General features: G+C 38.3%; 1 protein-coding gene and 1 long non-coding RNA gene across 2 annotated transcripts; one reads left to right on the plus strand and one right to left on the minus strand.

The window, feature by feature from the left end:
- The first annotated feature begins 3,877 nt into the window (after nucleotides 1-3,877).
- On the plus strand, nucleotides 3,878-4,664 carry LOC130421453 (uncharacterized). The gene is made up of 3 exons (XR_008906815.1): nucleotides 3,878-3,947; nucleotides 4,046-4,140; nucleotides 4,573-4,664. It is a non-coding gene; the product is annotated as an uncharacterized LOC130421453 (long non-coding RNA).
- Nucleotides 4,665-14,099: 9,435 nt separating this feature from the next.
- Nucleotides 14,100-15,675, minus strand: LOC130420474 (L-selectin-like). The gene is made up of 3 exons (XM_056747759.1): nucleotides 15,363-15,675; nucleotides 14,785-14,873; nucleotides 14,100-14,231 (listed from the first exon to the last, which is right to left on the minus strand). Exons 1-3 carry the CDS (start codon nucleotides 15,673-15,675, stop codon nucleotides 14,100-14,102), a joined length of 534 nt encoding a protein of 177 aa, XP_056603737.1.
- Nucleotides 15,676-16,990: the final 1,315 nt, after the last annotated feature.

The following is a 16,990-nucleotide window of genomic DNA, read 5'->3' on the forward strand; positions in this document are numbered from 1 at the left end:
TCCATTTTCGCCAGGCACCCGCCAGGTTCGGGGCATTCTCCTAAGGGGGAAGCTCCCGTGCTCAGGCCGAGGCTGCTACTATGGCGGGAAGTGCGGTCGAACCTGTCCCTCTAACCGATATGTTTTCCAGGCCGGACTTCACAGTGCCTTTAAGGGGGGGGGGAGGCTGCGCCCCTCTCTGTATCGAGCTGATACAGAAGCGCATCTTGGAGACAAGATTGGTTGTGGCAATCGACCCCTAGGACCCTTACTCTTACGTCTCCTTCCTTCTGCGATTATTTCGTTTTGAAGGAAGAACGTATCAGTACTAGGTCGGTCCCTGTCTCCACTAGCGGTCATGGGACCTTGTGCTTCCGCACCTAGACCTTCTGGCCTACGGGTTAACTGGGAAAGAGCAAGCTCTCCCCAAAAGAGCGGGAGCTCCTCTTATCTCGGTGTGGAACTAGACTCTGCCCTTATGCAGCATGCTCACCAAACGAGTTCTGCAGTAGGTGTTGATCTGGATGAATTTGGTCAGCCGGACTCCGGGTCCCGCTGATCACTTCATAGGCTCCTGGACACGTGGCGTCCTCGACGGATAATCCGCTTGAGTTGATGCACGCAGCCACTTCAGCACTGTCCTCAGAGTCAGGTTCCTGGCATGGCGGCACACCGGCACCAGGTGGGTTAGGTACGCCTCAGTGTCTACACACCCCAAACCCTGGTCAGATCTGACCCTTCTCCGAGCAGGCCCACTCGGGCAGGTACGAGGCGTGTCAAGCGCCTCCCTGAGGGGTAGGGTGTAGTGTGCAATGAGCAGTAGCGGGCAGTGACGGATTCCCTACTGCCTAGAGTTTTTGGCAGTCCCCTTGGCACTTGACCTCTAGTGCAGGACTACGTGCTAGTCGGGTCGGGCAGCACGACTGCCGTGGCGACATACGCCCACAGCAGATGCCACAACTCGCCCGATGCCTCCTCTTATGGAGTCAGCAGGATGGTCTATCCCTGCGGGCCAGGTTATCCTTGGCAAACTGAACCCGACAGCCGTTGCGCTCTCTCGTCAGTGAAACGCCTCGGAGAGTGGCCACTCCATCCTCGCGCAGTCCAGCTCTCAGGGGACCGGTGTGGCCAGGATCAGATCCTGTTGCCCCCAGATTCCCCTTTTCCCGCTTTGTACCCTGACGGGTACCTTAGCACACAGCTGGCCGCGGGACAAGCGGAAGTACGCTTCCCCCAGGAGCCTCCTTGCACAGGGCCTGTGCAAAGTCGGAGAAGAGTGGCTTCATGTACTGTTGTTGCGCCTTACTGGCCCAACCAGACTTGATTCTCAGACTTCTCAGTTCTGATAGCCCCTTCTGGCCGATTCCCCTGACGAAACCTTTCACAGGGGAAGGACACAGTTGGCACCCCAGGCCAGGCCTCTGGAATCTCCATGCCTGACCTCCAGATGGGACGAGGAGGCCTGGAGTGGCTTGCAGTGACGACATCCTGCCTAAAGCCCCACCACTTGGCGGGTGCACGCTTATAAGTGGTGCCCCTCGCTCTAGTGTTCTCCCTCAGTGAGAACCCACGGAGTTGCTTGATCCGGTCAGTGTTGACCTTTCAGAGACTAGAGAGTAATCTCTCCCCTTCCGCGTTTAGAGTGTATGCAGCCGCTATGGCCGCTCATCACAATCGCCTGGAGGGTAAGTTTCTTGGTTAACATTACCTGGTCACCAGGTTCTCAGGAGCGCGACTCCGGCCGCGCTCCGTACCCTCTTAGGACCTACAGGTCCTACATGGCCTTTGGGCCTGTGAGCCCCTCGGAGACGCCTCTTGTCCTTGTTACGATGAAGGCCGCTCTTGATGGCGCTTGCCTCTGCAAGAGGGTAGGGACCTCTAGTATTCTTCGTGTCACATGGGTGCCTGGAAATTGGGCGGTAGTCTTCTGAGATACCGGCCTGGTTACGTGCCCAAGGTTCCCACACTCCCTTCCGGGTTCAGGTGGTGAACCTACAGGCGCTCCCCTCGGGAGAGAAGACCCAACCTCCGAGTGTTGTGTCCAGCGCACTGCGCCTCTACTTGGACCGCACACAGAGCATTAGCTCTGAGCAGCTCTTGTCTGTTCAGAAGACAGCACCAGGGAGGGCTGTCTCAGACAGAGGCTGGCGCATTGGATTGTGGGCGCCACAGCGTACCGATCCCTGGGCACCCATGCCCACTCGCAGTGAGAGCCTACTCCACCGGAGCAGGGCCTCCTCGTGGACACCGGCCCAAAACGCCCCTCTGGCAGACATGTGTAGCTACAGGTTGGGCTACACCCAGTACCTTCGTGAGAACGTCCGAAAGGAACCAGTGTCCTACACCTAATATGTAGGACAGGTATCTGGGCTGGGCGTACGCCTGCGAAAGCGCCTTCTTCCCTATTAGGTAAGTTCAGTGCGCTACGTAGTCTCCCTACTTCCCCCCCGTTGGGTGAAGTATAGGCATTCTATCCATCACTAGCAATCTGGTAACGGACCGGGCGGAGCGGTCTGTTAGAACCAAGTCCAGTACTGGCAGTGTCACCCCTACTTAGGTGGACCCCTATACCAGGACTATTGCCCCATACGTAGGAACTCCCCTTTTGGGTAGTCCCGTATGTTGATTTCTTCACTCCTGATTCCCCTGTTGGCGAATCTGTGACCTCCCCTCCGGTGGCACACCCACCTTGACTGGCCCTACGGCCAAACATTTTTTTGTTGCATGTGATCTCCTTCGGGAGACCATGTCAGTTTTCCACATGTTACCTCCCGTACGGCAGGATGTGGTCTCCGTAACATACTCTCCAAGAGGAGAGCAGTGTTCTTTCCCAGTGCGACGGCTTCGGACGGCGCCTCACTTACAAGGCGAACGCCCTGTCCGTGGTGACTGTCTGTACAGGCATCGCATAATGCCTATTTTAGGCTTCGCAGTATGTCCAATACTATTCACTGGAAGGTTACATCTCGCTGCACCGCTCACTTGTGACTCGCTAGCCTAGTCAGTGTCGCTCAGCTCGAGGTCGTAATACGGCTCAGCGCCGTGGCGTGTTAAGATATATCCCCAGTCTGTCTCTCAACACAACGTCGAGAGACCGACTGAAGGGGAACGTCTCGGTTACGTCTGTAACCTTCGTTCCCTGATGGAGGGAACGAGACGTTGTGTCTTCATGCCACAACGCTTTGCCGATCCGCTGCAAGGAGCACCTCTAAGGTTCCTCAGCACAAAGGGTGATGAATGACCGCCGCCATCTTCCTTTTATACCCGTATGTACGGGGCGGAGACTGGTGTGGGCGGGCTATTGCCAATACCCATTGGCGTTTTAGTTTTATCTCGGAGATGATAGGTTCTCAGAATCAAACCCCAGTCTGTCTCTCAACACAACGTCTCGTTCCCTCCATCAGGGAACGAAGGTTACAGACGTAACCGAGACGTTAGCCTGTTTATTAGTACATGTTACGTTGGTTTGGACATTATTGTATGTTTAATTATATAATTTGTTTTCTACATCTTCAATGTCGCAGGTAATTGAGGGCCTGTTTCATATTGCTGCATATCAGCTAGATATAAGGAACATGTACATAATGAACCACTACACAGCAGGTGTAATTCTGTCTGGGGAAGAAGAACGGATTTTGCGGCATGGTTTGTCAAAGGTAATTGCTTTGGCTGGACAACAGTTCAGAAAACAGTTGTGTTGGTCTGTGTGTATGTGAAAAGGGTGATAGGAAAGTCCTACATATGAAATATAATTAAGAGTTGCTTAAAACAGTTACTTTTCAAGCTTCATGTACTATTTTTATTGAAAAAGCCAGCTTTCCATATAACTCCCATATGTAAATAGTATAATAAATGATGGTTCACCGTGCAGACTAATTTGATATTTATATTCTTTGACAGATTAACTTTGACAATACCAGTGCATTGTTTCCTTCGTTAATACTTACAATGTCCATTGGAAGTTTCTGGTGAGTAGATTATTCTTTTTTATACTTACTGTGTATATTTAAGAAAACAATTTTTGTATCACATAATTTTTTCATTATGTTTCAATGCTTGATTTTAGTTCATAAATGCTTTGACCCATACCGTGTATGTGGTGGACCCATCAAAGAGCCTCAAAGAGAAAGCTGAATCCTGCTGTGCTGCAAAAAACTTCAGGTATTTATTTATTTATTATTTTGTTTAACAGAATAATTGACAGTCATCAAGACAGAAAGACAGCATACTTGATGTACCTTGCTCTACACCCATTCAGATAGTTTAATGCTGATCCAGAATATTTTTTTTATATTATTTAGCATATTTTAATGAAACTGATATTGACACATATCAAACAGTTAATACAAGCTATGAAATATTGGCTGTCTATGATTTTGCAGCTCACACATTTTTTTGGGGAAATTAATTACCCAATCAAATCATATTATTATTACATTTTATTTATATTTTATCTAAAAAATGATGTGAAATTTTGTCTGCTTATTATTCACTCTTTACGCCCCGATACTTTATAATTTGTATCAAATGTACCTATTTTTTTCTGTGTTATAAATATCAATTTCAATAACTATCATAACAAATCACATTCAGCAAGTACCTAAAACTAAGAAGACAGTGCCATGGGAAAACAGAGTGGCAGAACATTAAATGGAAAGGAGGAGTGCTGACCCATCCAACCCAGCAGGATTCCAGTAGCTGTGGCGTCATTGTCACCATGGTATGTGAAGTAATGCAGAGTAATATGTGAAATATAATTTTATTTTTAAGTTAGTTTGCTGATAGATGTTGTCTCTACATTACATGCACTTTTTATTTTTCGATAGGTTTTGCTTGAAGATTTATTTACATTATACAATGTACAATGGAATGGTGTCCTTTAGTTTTTTCAGCAGTGGTATCTAATGAATTGAATGTTGATGCTTGTTTAGATTGCAAGGGAAGTGATGAAGGCCTTTCCAGCCGTCCCAGTCATAAGCTTTTGGACTTCCAAAAGAGAAATGTCAATCGAAAGAGGAGTAATGGGTGCCCAGATACTGGAATCATCCTGTTTGTTAAGGAATTGATTTTATGTACTATGGTGCAATGATAACAAAATGCAGTTTTGTCAACAATACACTCACAAAAATAAAGTGCTTTAAAGGTTTTTCACAACGATCCCAAAGAACCATTTAGTTAAAAGGTTCTTCAAGAACAATCTGTTTCTTACTTTTTGTAATCTGAGGAATCTAGTTTTGCCACAAAGAACCTTTTAAAAAAATCAGAAATATTTTTGTGGAACCAATAGGTTATTCTAATGACCTTTCGAAGCACCTGTTTTTTAAATAGTGTATCCTAAAGTATTTTTAATGTAACTTGTTGAGGAAAATTTCATTGAACTTGATTGTTGAAGTAGTAAATATCCAATATAGTTGTCTTCAGACAAAACATCATTCTTTTATGATATCCTTACTGTCTAGTAAAGTTCATTTAAATAAAAAAGATTGCAAGAATGTCAAAATTTTTAGCAAATTAGATACCGGACAACACAATATGTTGTGGGCTGGGCTAATCAATATGTCCAGATTAGCAAAGGCAATTAAACATTAAATACAGTAAATAAAACTCATGAAATCTGAGAGAGTAATAATTGACTAAACAATTTGTTTTGACCCTTTTTGGGTAAATTCTTCTACACTTTGGATAGTAATATCTCTATCAGCACTGAATGTTGTCTGGTAAATTTAATTCACATATAAGTTACAGCTTCTGGCACAAACACAAGGGTTCTTATAATCATTAGTAGAGTGCAATATCTTGTATTTATTATTGAACCTAAAGCAATAGTAGTGTATAAAAATCAAAAATGTGATTATAGGGGAATGCATGCCTTTACCTGGACAAAATCAAGAAGCCTTTATTACAGTGGTAAAGATTGCTTTTTCTCAAAAAAAGGTAGTTGTAAAATAAATTACACTGTAAGTTATCTATGAGGCAAGTGAAGCAGGGGAGAAGGTAAATGGGAGTGTTGAAAAAAGGGGAGTAGTTTGACAGCTGCAATGATTTACTCAGATGATTGTATTAACTTATGGCTGGAGATATAAATTATGCCATTAGAAGCAAAAATCAATTACAGATTTCAGGAGAGATTGAGATTAACAGAAATTATTGGACTCTTGACAAAGTATAACTAATGTTAATGTAAAAGCTTTCCTGTAGCTCAGTGGTAAGAGCATTGCATTGACAACGCAAGGTTGTCAGTTCAATTCGAGGGGATTGCAAATACCTATGTAAAATGTATAGGATAAAGCATTGTAAGTAGCTTTTGATAAAAGTGTCTGCTAAATGCCTAAATGTAAATGTAAAAGTACACAAAACAAAAGAAATCTTAAAAGGGTAGTTCATTCAAAACTAAAGATACTTTTATGATTGACTTACTTTGTCATTTTAGACCTTTATGACTTTTCTTCTTCTGCAGAACCCCAAAAATATATTTTGAAGAACATTTGTTATTAAAATAATACAATGGACTGTACAAAGTCAAATCATGTCTTTAGTGTTAGGTTTTCAAAGACAATTAGGGTGAATCAATAACATTTTGTTTTTAATTTTCCTTGGAGGGTCAAATTTAGTATTAATATGAATATTCATAAAAAATAAATACATTCATGCTAAATATAATTTAAAATAACTATAAATTTGAATGCCGTATTTGCTGCACCAAATTACAAAATGTTAAGCTTATATCGGTTTAATTGTTTACATATTTTTTAGTGTTTGATGAGGCCAATAACTGTGCCATGTGTTCAATGGCAAAACCAATTGGCTCTGGGCCTCCCACTACACACTGGGTGAGTTTTTTGTTTCCTTTCACATTTCAGTATTATTTCACATTTTTGTCTCATTTTTTAGTCTGTGCTTCTGTAGTAAAGGCTGAATATGAAGGATAAATTAATACAATTAATTAAGTTATCTTATAATCTGAATATATTTATAATTTAATTGAAATTTTACCTTTCCCCTTTAGATCCAATGTGACTGTTGTAACAGGGGGTTCCATGAAGAGTGTCTGGGATTGAAAAAAAAGAACTGAAACGAGTAGGAGCACACAGCTGGAATTGCAAGCTATGCTCTTTTGAATATCTTTAAAACATGCAGACAGTTTAATGACAATGGTGTTGGTTTTCATTAAGCGACAAGAGATTGTGTACGTGTATTATAAAAACAGTATACTGTATATATTACATTTCGGGGGTGATTTAAAAACATATTCAAGTATTTTTTGAGTGCAAATCAAAAATGTTGTAAATATGTGTGTATGTCTATATAGGATATTGAGGTGACTTTTATTAAAAAAACTCCACATTATAATGTCCTGATATTGTTTGAGTGCCAATCTGAGATGGTGTTCTATGATTCTGAGGTGAAATCACTTTCTAGAAACAGGTAGTTTATTTTTAATCCGTATCTGAAGATAGAGAAAAAACAGTCTATGTAGGATATTGAGGGGACTTTTATTAAAAAACTCCACATCAGAATGTCCTGATATTGTTTGAGTGCCAATCTGAGATGGTGTTCTATGATTCTGAGGTGAAATCATTTTCTAGAAAAAAATAGTTATTTTTTTATCCCTATGTGAACATAGAGAAAAACCTTCATATATAGGATATTGAGGGGACTTTTATAAAAAAACTCCACATCATAATGTCCTGATATTGTTTGAGTGCCAATCTGAGATGGTGTTCTATGATTCTGAGGTGAAATCATTTTCTAGAATCAGGTAGTTTATTTTAATCCCTATCTGAAGATAGAGAAAAAATAGTCTATATATGGGGGATAGAGAAAAAACTTCCTATATAGGATATTGAGGGGACTTTTATTAAAAAACTCCACATCAGAATGTCCTGATATTGTTTGAGTGCCAATCTGAGATGGTGTTCTATGATTCTGAGGTGAAATCATTTTCTAGAAACAGGTAGTTTGTTTTAATCCCTATCTGAAGATAGAGAAAAAACAGTCTAGATAGGATATTGAGGGGACTTTTATTAAAAAACTCCACATCAGAAAGTCCTGATTCTGTTTGAGTGCCAATCTGAGATGGTGTTCTATGATTCTGAGGTGAAATCATTTTCTAGAAACAGGTAGTTTATTTTTTATCCCTATCTGAACATAGAGAAAAAGCTTCATATATAGGATATTGAGGGGACTTTTATTAAAAAAGTCCACATCAGAATGTCCTGATATTGTGTATGAAAAATAACCTATTTGTCAGTTATGGTCACCCATATGAGTCTGTCTCTTTAAAAACTAGGCCACAACTGGCCCACTAGGTCAAAACCAACCACCAGAATGCCTTAGCAACGCCCCAGCAACCACCCAGAACGTTACACAAACTGCATAGCAACACTCTTCTAACCACCAAAATACATAATCAACGGCCTAGAAATTAATTAAAACATTATAGAAACTGCATAGTAACCCTTTAACGTCGTCTCTCATTGCCTAGCAACATAACTTTCAACTGTTAAAACACTTACAAATGAAAGAGTCCGAAACCGCTTTTATTTTATTTTTGCCGCGCTGCTACCGCAATCTTTCATATATGCACGCACAGAAAACCAATGTGAGGGCTGGCTTGACCGACGTTTTCAAAAGTGGAGGCTGGCCTGACCGCAGTCATATTTTCCCTGCTCTGTGTCCTGTCTTGTATCGTCTCATCTATTGAGAGACTCTCTCTGCACTGCTCTCGAAACTTGGAAATTATGGATCAGATCAACTGGTCACTTAGCGCAATTGACACCATTTTCTCGACGAGAAACAAAGGTTCGGGTGAACCTGAATGCCCTGAAGGAACATTTTCGCAGCTGGCTACACGATGGACGCGTGTGAGAGAAGGCGGATTGTGTGTCCGGCGGCTCTTTCCGTGGAGGACATTGAAGATATCTACCTTTTCGGAACCATTACAACAGGTCTTGTGCTGATTGGATTATGCTTTGCCCTGGGTTATCGAAAAATTCTTAAAACGGGAACAGCTGTCCAAAGCCTCACAAAGCTTCCCGTTTTGACGGAGGCCGTGGGAAGAGAGGTCAGGACTGAGACTGAGACTATTAACCGTAATATGGATAACATCTTGAAAAAGCTCATGGCTATGTAAAGGAAAATTGATGATGTTAGAGACCAGAATGGACAAAGAGAGTAGTCGTGGAATTGGAATGCGGTTTACAAGACGAAACAACTGCAATCTTATCTTTTCGGCCCCTCTTAACCAGGATTGGCCTTGGTCGAGGCCGATACTGGAGAAACAACCCTGAAGGGCAATGTGGCGAGATGCTCTTGGATTCCCTCCCCCATCATACACACACACACAGACTCTTGGACCTTATCACTCATACAGACACACACACAAACACAGACTCTGACCGATTCCAAACCTTCATTGCTTTGACCCGCCAGCTGGGCAAGCGGGTCTGTGTTAAGCGCCGTACTGGCTGCAGGACCGTATCTCTGCTTGCCGGAGCTGGATTATTTTACCCTGTTGCAAGTCTTGTCTATGGTGTATTATGTGTATCTGTTTTCTCTCCACTTCCCTCATGTTTGCTGTATTCTTCTTCTTAAATCCATTTTGTTACACTGCACTTGTTATATGTGTAATGACAATAAATTGAATCAAATCCAATTTTTATAGTTTTTGGAATGCACCATTGAATCTCACCCAATCTCATTTTGGAAGTATTCATATAAATTCAATTATTATTCATGTTACTCATGTTAAGAACTGGATGTGCTTATTTTTCTCTGTCACTTTGAGTTCTAATGCTGTATGTTATTAAAATATATATTAAATATGCTAATAAAGCTTATAAATACATTCAATGAATAAATCATCTGAGTGGCACAATCGGTGTAGGGATTTTTATTGTCCACCAGATGACGAAGTAGATAACTGTGTCAAAAGCTTCATAGCACCGATGTTACTGAGAACCATAATGTACAAATAAACAAGTTTTAAGAAACAAGTGCCTAAAAAAAGCTTTTGTATACATATATGACAGATAAAGTGAAAGTGGTGTCTGTAATAAGTGAAGATGTTAATGGTGTTTTATTTCATTCTCTAGTGAGATCTTGACAGATTTCATGTGTTCATCTGTTATTTACACTTGATGTTCATCTAAAGTTGTGTGACTGTGAGTCAGTTGTAGTTGTTGTGTTTTGTTTATCTTTTCTTCAGTGATTCTGTTTGTTATCAGTAAATGTTCATAAATGATCTTCACTCCATTATTCACTCTCATTAATCTTTACTGTGTAACGTAACTCAAAAGCAAGATGACTGTTTCACAGGAATTTACTGTAATGTTACTGTTAACAATAAATACAATATTTAGTCAATTGTTTAACAGTGTGGGTGAAGAACAATCGAATGTTGAACAAGTGGCAACCAAATGTGAGAAACATACTCGTATCCACATTATAATGTGTATTTGTAAATATTTATGTTTTATTAATGTGTGTTCTGAGTTGTTAAATTATTACTGTAGCATACGGAGTTTAAAACAGTGCAATAACGGCCTCTGCCATAAGGGGGCGATTATGGGGTTGTCATGGTGACTTGTGTGTGTTTACCTAAGACGCTGTCAGCCGCATCTGAAGAAATACACAAAGTGTTTCTTGTGTTTATTTCTCATGAAATTTCAGGTTTTATTACAAAGTAAGTTGATGTGTTTTTATGTGTTTGGTATTAAATAACTTAACTTTTTTACTGTGGAGAAATATTGAAATGTGTTGATTGTGAATCTTAAATGGTGACCGTTAATAGAAACATCTGTAAGTTAAATAATTGTACAGTAGAGTCTGATTCATTTAATATATCTGGAGTTTTTGCAGTTTTATTTTGTGCCGTAAACAAACAGCTATTATTTGAGCCCACTTTACAGGCTTCTGTTTATGTCCAGTTTACATATTAATGCATAAAACATCAGTAAATCAAACACACACAATTACTATATAAAGAGACAATAATCAACAATAATTATTTCTGTTTTAATCTTTTAGTCTTCAGTAATGAATGTGTGTTTTCTGTATTTTATTAACATCCTAAATCATTTAAATCCTGCACGTATTGCAGTCATATATTTCTGTGTTTGTTGAATTCCAACAGAAGCAAACCTTAAGAAAGTCTGAGAGCATAATTATGGAATTTTTGAATGTGTTATTTCATAACACATTATTTTCAGATTTTTTTTAAATTTACAAACATTAGTTTTGTGTTGCTTAAAAATAAATATGAAGTCGTTTTTTTCTCCAGTTCAAAAATAAAACATCTTTATATGGAATTTAGGAAAAAAGTTGTCAGAATTTTACAGAAATAAACATCATTAACAAAACATTTTTTATTTTGAAAATGGTCTCTTAATTTAATTGCGTCTATATACTGTGTGAATGCCCACACAGGATATCTCCTAGCCCACCCTTTTACACCTGGCAGGAACCAGGCCTGTCAAAATTATAAAATAGTAAGAAAAACCTAAGATTGCATTGTTAAATAAATGTTAATGGAAAATAACACATGAAATGATTTGAATTAAACATTAATACCACCGGTATCATGCAGAAGACCATAAACTATGTTCAAGCTTTAGGTGTTTATTTGGGATATATTTGTCGCCTCACATGATAAGTGTAATAGTGTTACGAATATTATATTTTTATCTTATATTGGACCACGTTAAAAACATTCACTAATATAATTCTGTTATTCTGATATTCAATTATTAAGTTATTAAGTTGCAGATGTTTTTTCCAAACTATGAAGTAAATCAAAGACCCTTTTAGTGTCAACATCACACTTACATCACAACATTAGCTGGAGGAAAAACCAAAGGAAAACTGGAGGCGGCCAAAACAAACCACACTGTAAAAAATGCCTGTGAAATTAACGGTAAAATCCTGTAGTTTTCACAGAGAAAACTGTTGTCAAAAAACGTCCATAAAAATACGGATAAAACTGTCAAATTCTCTGGGAAATGAACAGTGAAATTCCAAAGATTTCACAAGGAGTTTCTTTCAAACACCCAAACACTTTTATCACCTTCACTTACTGACACCAGTGTCACTTTATTTCTGTTGCACGTCTACAAAAGTTCTAATTGAAAATGAACACAAGTTTACATGTTGATGGTTTTGTTGAGTCACCATTATGGTGATGAGTGTTTGATTTAGATGTGGTCTTGTCCCTTTGCTTTCCATGGGAAGAAGTCTTTCCCCAGTATTGACATCTATGAGTTGAAACACATTGACCCAGGTGGGTGGAAAGCTCAGGTAAAGCTAACGCATTACATTATTTGTGTTGGTGAGTAAGTACATGTTTAAGAGTTTAGCTAGTGCTTTAAAGTTACTTGTTGTCCTCATTTATGATATTGTATGAAATTAATTAATATACTGAATGTCTTTAACAGCATATCTAACACATGATAAATGTTCTAGCAGATATCTAGTATATAACAGTTTGTCTCAACAATGGTGACAACAGAAAAAACCTCTAAAGATAAACGCAATGCATTCTGGGTATCATCAAAGCACAAAACTCATCAATGACTCCCAGCATGCATTGCGGCTGTAAGCTTTTCATTTGTTAGTCACCACTTTTGAGATTCATACACTGATTCTTGATGTCTGAGTCAAAGACTCACACTTTCATTTGATGTGATTTGCTACAAGACTATGTTTTATATAAAACAATGTCATAGCAGCACAAAGATAACTGTAAACTTATTTATGACGGCTGAAAGAGGCCAACTAAAGCAAACACTGATCACAAAAACGGTGACTTTAAATAAACCAATAAAGCATCAAGTCATGGCTGTTATGCTGCAGTCCCTGTGAAGCAGAAGTGATGATCGTCTCCAGTATTCTGACGTATTTACAAGATGAATAGTGGGTGTGGCTTATGTTTTCTACTGTGAATTGATTGGATGAATAAAAACAGGATATTCCTGTAATTTTACGGTAGTTTGCTGGTAACCACAGCTGCCGGTATTTTTCCGTAAAAACTACGGAATTTGTATTTTCTCTTTTCTTTTCTGATATTAAATGTTATGTGGGTCACCACTAAGCTGAAGAGTGGAGTCTGTGTTCAAGTCACAGTCAGGCAAAGATATTCTGATGTCATGCTGCATGTTGCTTTGTTTAAAAGTGACTTTAATAATGAATTACAAAGAAATAAATTAAGTAAATGTTATGTTTTCACTTTTATGCATTTGGACCAAGTTTTCATTGTCTATAAAGAAATGTTGTTGATATAAAAGACTCAAATGTATTAAGTTCATACACAGTTTGAAGTTTGTGTCCTGAAGTATTAAACTGCAAAGCTGTTTACATTCTTTTCCTGTATTTTTTACAGAATTTTACTGGTAACCACAGCTGCCGGTATTTTTCCGTAAAAATTACGGAACATTTTTTACAGTGCAGCACAGAGTCGACTACACAAATTATACAAATATCTTATTGTGTTGTTGAGAGACAGAAGCGATTGATGAGACAGAAAAACATCATTCAACAATATGTTTAACATGTTTTATTATTTATTTTGTATTGCACAGTTCACTTCAACACAAATATTTTCACAGATCATTTTGTCTATTTAGTGTTATAAAGAAGCTTTAATTTATATTCATGTTCTCAAACAACCAAATGATTTAAAATGTTGAATTACCCTTCACACATGGTTACTACTATATGTTGTGATACTACTACTGTATGTTGTAAAAGTTTTTATCTAAAAGCATTACATGTTCAGCTGCTACAGTCTACACACCTCACCAAACGCAAACACACAAGATAAAACACACAGAATATCTCACATTGTCACATGTCATTGTGTTAATCTGTAATCATTAGATTGTAGTTTAATAGATTGTCACGCTACTATCACTATAATATCATTAATAACACACATCTTCAAAGCTAAATTATAAGATCAATCAAGAATAACTCAATATATTTGACTGGATAACAAAATAATGAGACTAACTGAAGTTATTATAAACGTTTACATGTAATTACAAATCCTATAAAACATGTATTTCAAAGTTTCTCTCAAGTGATGAAAATGACGTCTTTAAACACATCGACTGTGTTGTGATCGGTCAGAAGTCTGAACACACTTTCTGTTTCTCTTCATCTTCATGTTTTGGTGTGAAAACATTTCCATCAGGCTGCACTCTCCAGGTCACTGTTGTGTCATTGTGTACGCCCAAATCTGTCAGTGTCTGCTGAATCTACACAACACAAACAATCATGACACACACTCTTAAGCCCATTGCACATTGAGTCCGAAATTTGTGCACATTAAAAATTGATTTTCTGCGTTTTTCACATCCGTCAATCATTTTAAGTGTCCTTTTTTAACCATTCAGAGACACCGGACAAACGAGAGCCAAATACGAACAAACAGATCTAATCTCACATTTATGGACATAATAGGGAACATTCTGTGATTCTGTCAGTGATTTCTCCATCTTAAACATTTCAGTACACAGAGGTCACACTGTGACATTTTGATCTTCTATTGGTCTCATGCACTCACGTGACATGAATTCACAGGTCAGAGTTCACCAAACTTGAACTTTGAAACACAGTGAAATGAAGGAAATATCCTCCTTCAAATTTGCATGCTTAGGTATGGAAGTCAATAGAACACAAAGTCAAGTGTGATCGTGTTTTCAGCCAGAAACAAACATGTTTGAGTGAGTCTTAAAAACTCTACTATCTGTGTGTCAGCTCATTGTGTTGTGTAGGACACACTTTCAACACAAATAGTTGAATACTCACCGACTGTAAGATGGTCTCCATCACTGCAGGATCATTGATATTCTGACCGGATTTCAGCTCAAATCTCACAATATGTTTCTTGGTCTTTGCTGGAAGATTAAAAGCTTTATTTAATTTCAACTCATATAAAGTGTGAAGAAAACAACATCACAACAGTTAGACAAATCTAAAGTAAATCTTTTCTAACGCAACTTGTTTAATACAAGCTTGTTTAATACAAACTTGTTTAATACAAATGGAAAAATCATTTGTCAACTTCTCATTTTGTTTTCATAGCAACTGTTCTTTAGGATACACTAAGAGAAAATGAATAAATAATAATCATTAATTCATCATATTGTCTCCTGAGTGTTTCTGCTGGAACTTCCACCAGCCAAAAAAAAAAAAGATTAAGAAAATCAGAGCTCATATATAAATATTTATTATGAATATTTTTTATTTTATTTCTCCTTCTTAACTCTTTCATCCTTCAACATTTTAACCAAAAATACATTTCAGAAGGACAAATCAGATCAATACAGTAGAACACTAACACTGTTTGTGTTGTGAGTAGTTTATGATCACACATAAAAACTTACGTGTCTTGCATATCAATGGAAAAGTTTTTGAACACAGTTGATCATCTATAAGACCATCAGGACGTATAACACCACAAGGTTGGTTCAAGATCCTCAAGTCAGGTTGTCCAGTCATCCAGTTAATGGAGGACACGTCCACAACATTTATATCATCTGACCACTTCCATGAGTCTCTGAACAGACCAATCCATGATAGACTAACGCCTTCCGTTGTCACCTTCAGCGTCAGCACTTGATTCTCAGTTTGATTGTGAATGACGGCCAGATCTGTGTAATGTTGTCTGCAGTAACTCTGAGCTTCATGCCAGTTCATTGATATATTAACAAAAACAAACCTGTCAGCTCCTGTTTTATTCTCTGTAGAAAGATGAGATTAAAAACACCATTAGAGGATAACTTCAAAGAAATAACATTTTCATGTGAGTTTAATTTACTTTTTTACTATTTATTTGCATCTTATAGTTTAGACAGACAGACAGACACCAAGAATCAGTTTATGAATCTCAACACTGGTGACGATCAACAAACTATTGATATCAACACTCAACATCACTAAACAAGCTGGACAATTGAATTGATCTTTTCGGATTATTTGATAATTAGCTTTAAGAACTTTGTTTGGTAGACCGGTTCTTATCTCACAGGCTGATTTGAGTTTGTCAGACTTATTTTCAGTGGATTTGGTTTCATAGAGCAAACTTGAAATAGTTCAAACTCAGTTACTATAGCAACTAACACTGGGAACTAACCAGGGACCAGATTCACAAGAGCTCCGTTAACACTGAGCCATGATGATATGATGATATTACAATTAATTATCTTTCATGATGAAATATGTTATTACTCACTATTAATAAAAAATAATAAAATAAAATAAATCATGGGCACCGGAAGGACAAAAATGTAAGTGTGTCAATAGGTGTGTAGTGAGAAAGACGTGTGACGAGTCGTTTTGACACTTAATTATTTTCACATCACATATCTTACACTACAGCTGTTTATTTTCACTTAAATGAAGGAAATGATTGATGAAAGGTGTTTAAGAATAAATCGTAAGGTTAGGGGTAATATGGAGGTTATTATTGTCCCATTAAGTTGGCATCTAATAAATCATTCTATATCTTTCACCAAAGCAAAGATTGTTTGTGTGCTGAACTGAAACTGATGCTGCAGGTCGAGCGAGATCTAAATCAACACTGCACTGTGTGCATGTATGGAATAACAGAGTTCAATACTATTTTTTATTTTTGTGAATATTTGACAGGAACACATGCAGTGACTGCTTTTTAATTCACCCAACAATAATTTCTCTTAACAGGTTTTAAGCAATTGTTGTTCTGCAGTCTCAGTGCAACATATCCCTCATTGTTTACTAATTCTTGTAAGTTCAAATCTTTCAAATTAGAGCGTCTGCTTAATGCATTCTGGTCAATCAGAGGATTGAATAATATTATGTAGTTGAATTTAATGCAATAATACTACATCAACTACTTAAACTATTCATGTGATTGACATGTGTTGGTCTTATTTCATACCTTTGAAGCAAAAAAAGGGATATTCAATAGAGCAGTCTTCATCATGGAATCCTCTAGATGATATCATGACACATTCCTCTGTTCCATAACCGT

This window comes from Triplophysa dalaica, chromosome 5, assembly GCF_015846415.1.
Source record: "Triplophysa dalaica isolate WHDGS20190420 chromosome 5, ASM1584641v1, whole genome shotgun sequence".
Taxonomy (NCBI): Eukaryota; Metazoa; Chordata; class Actinopteri; order Cypriniformes; family Nemacheilidae; genus Triplophysa; species Triplophysa dalaica.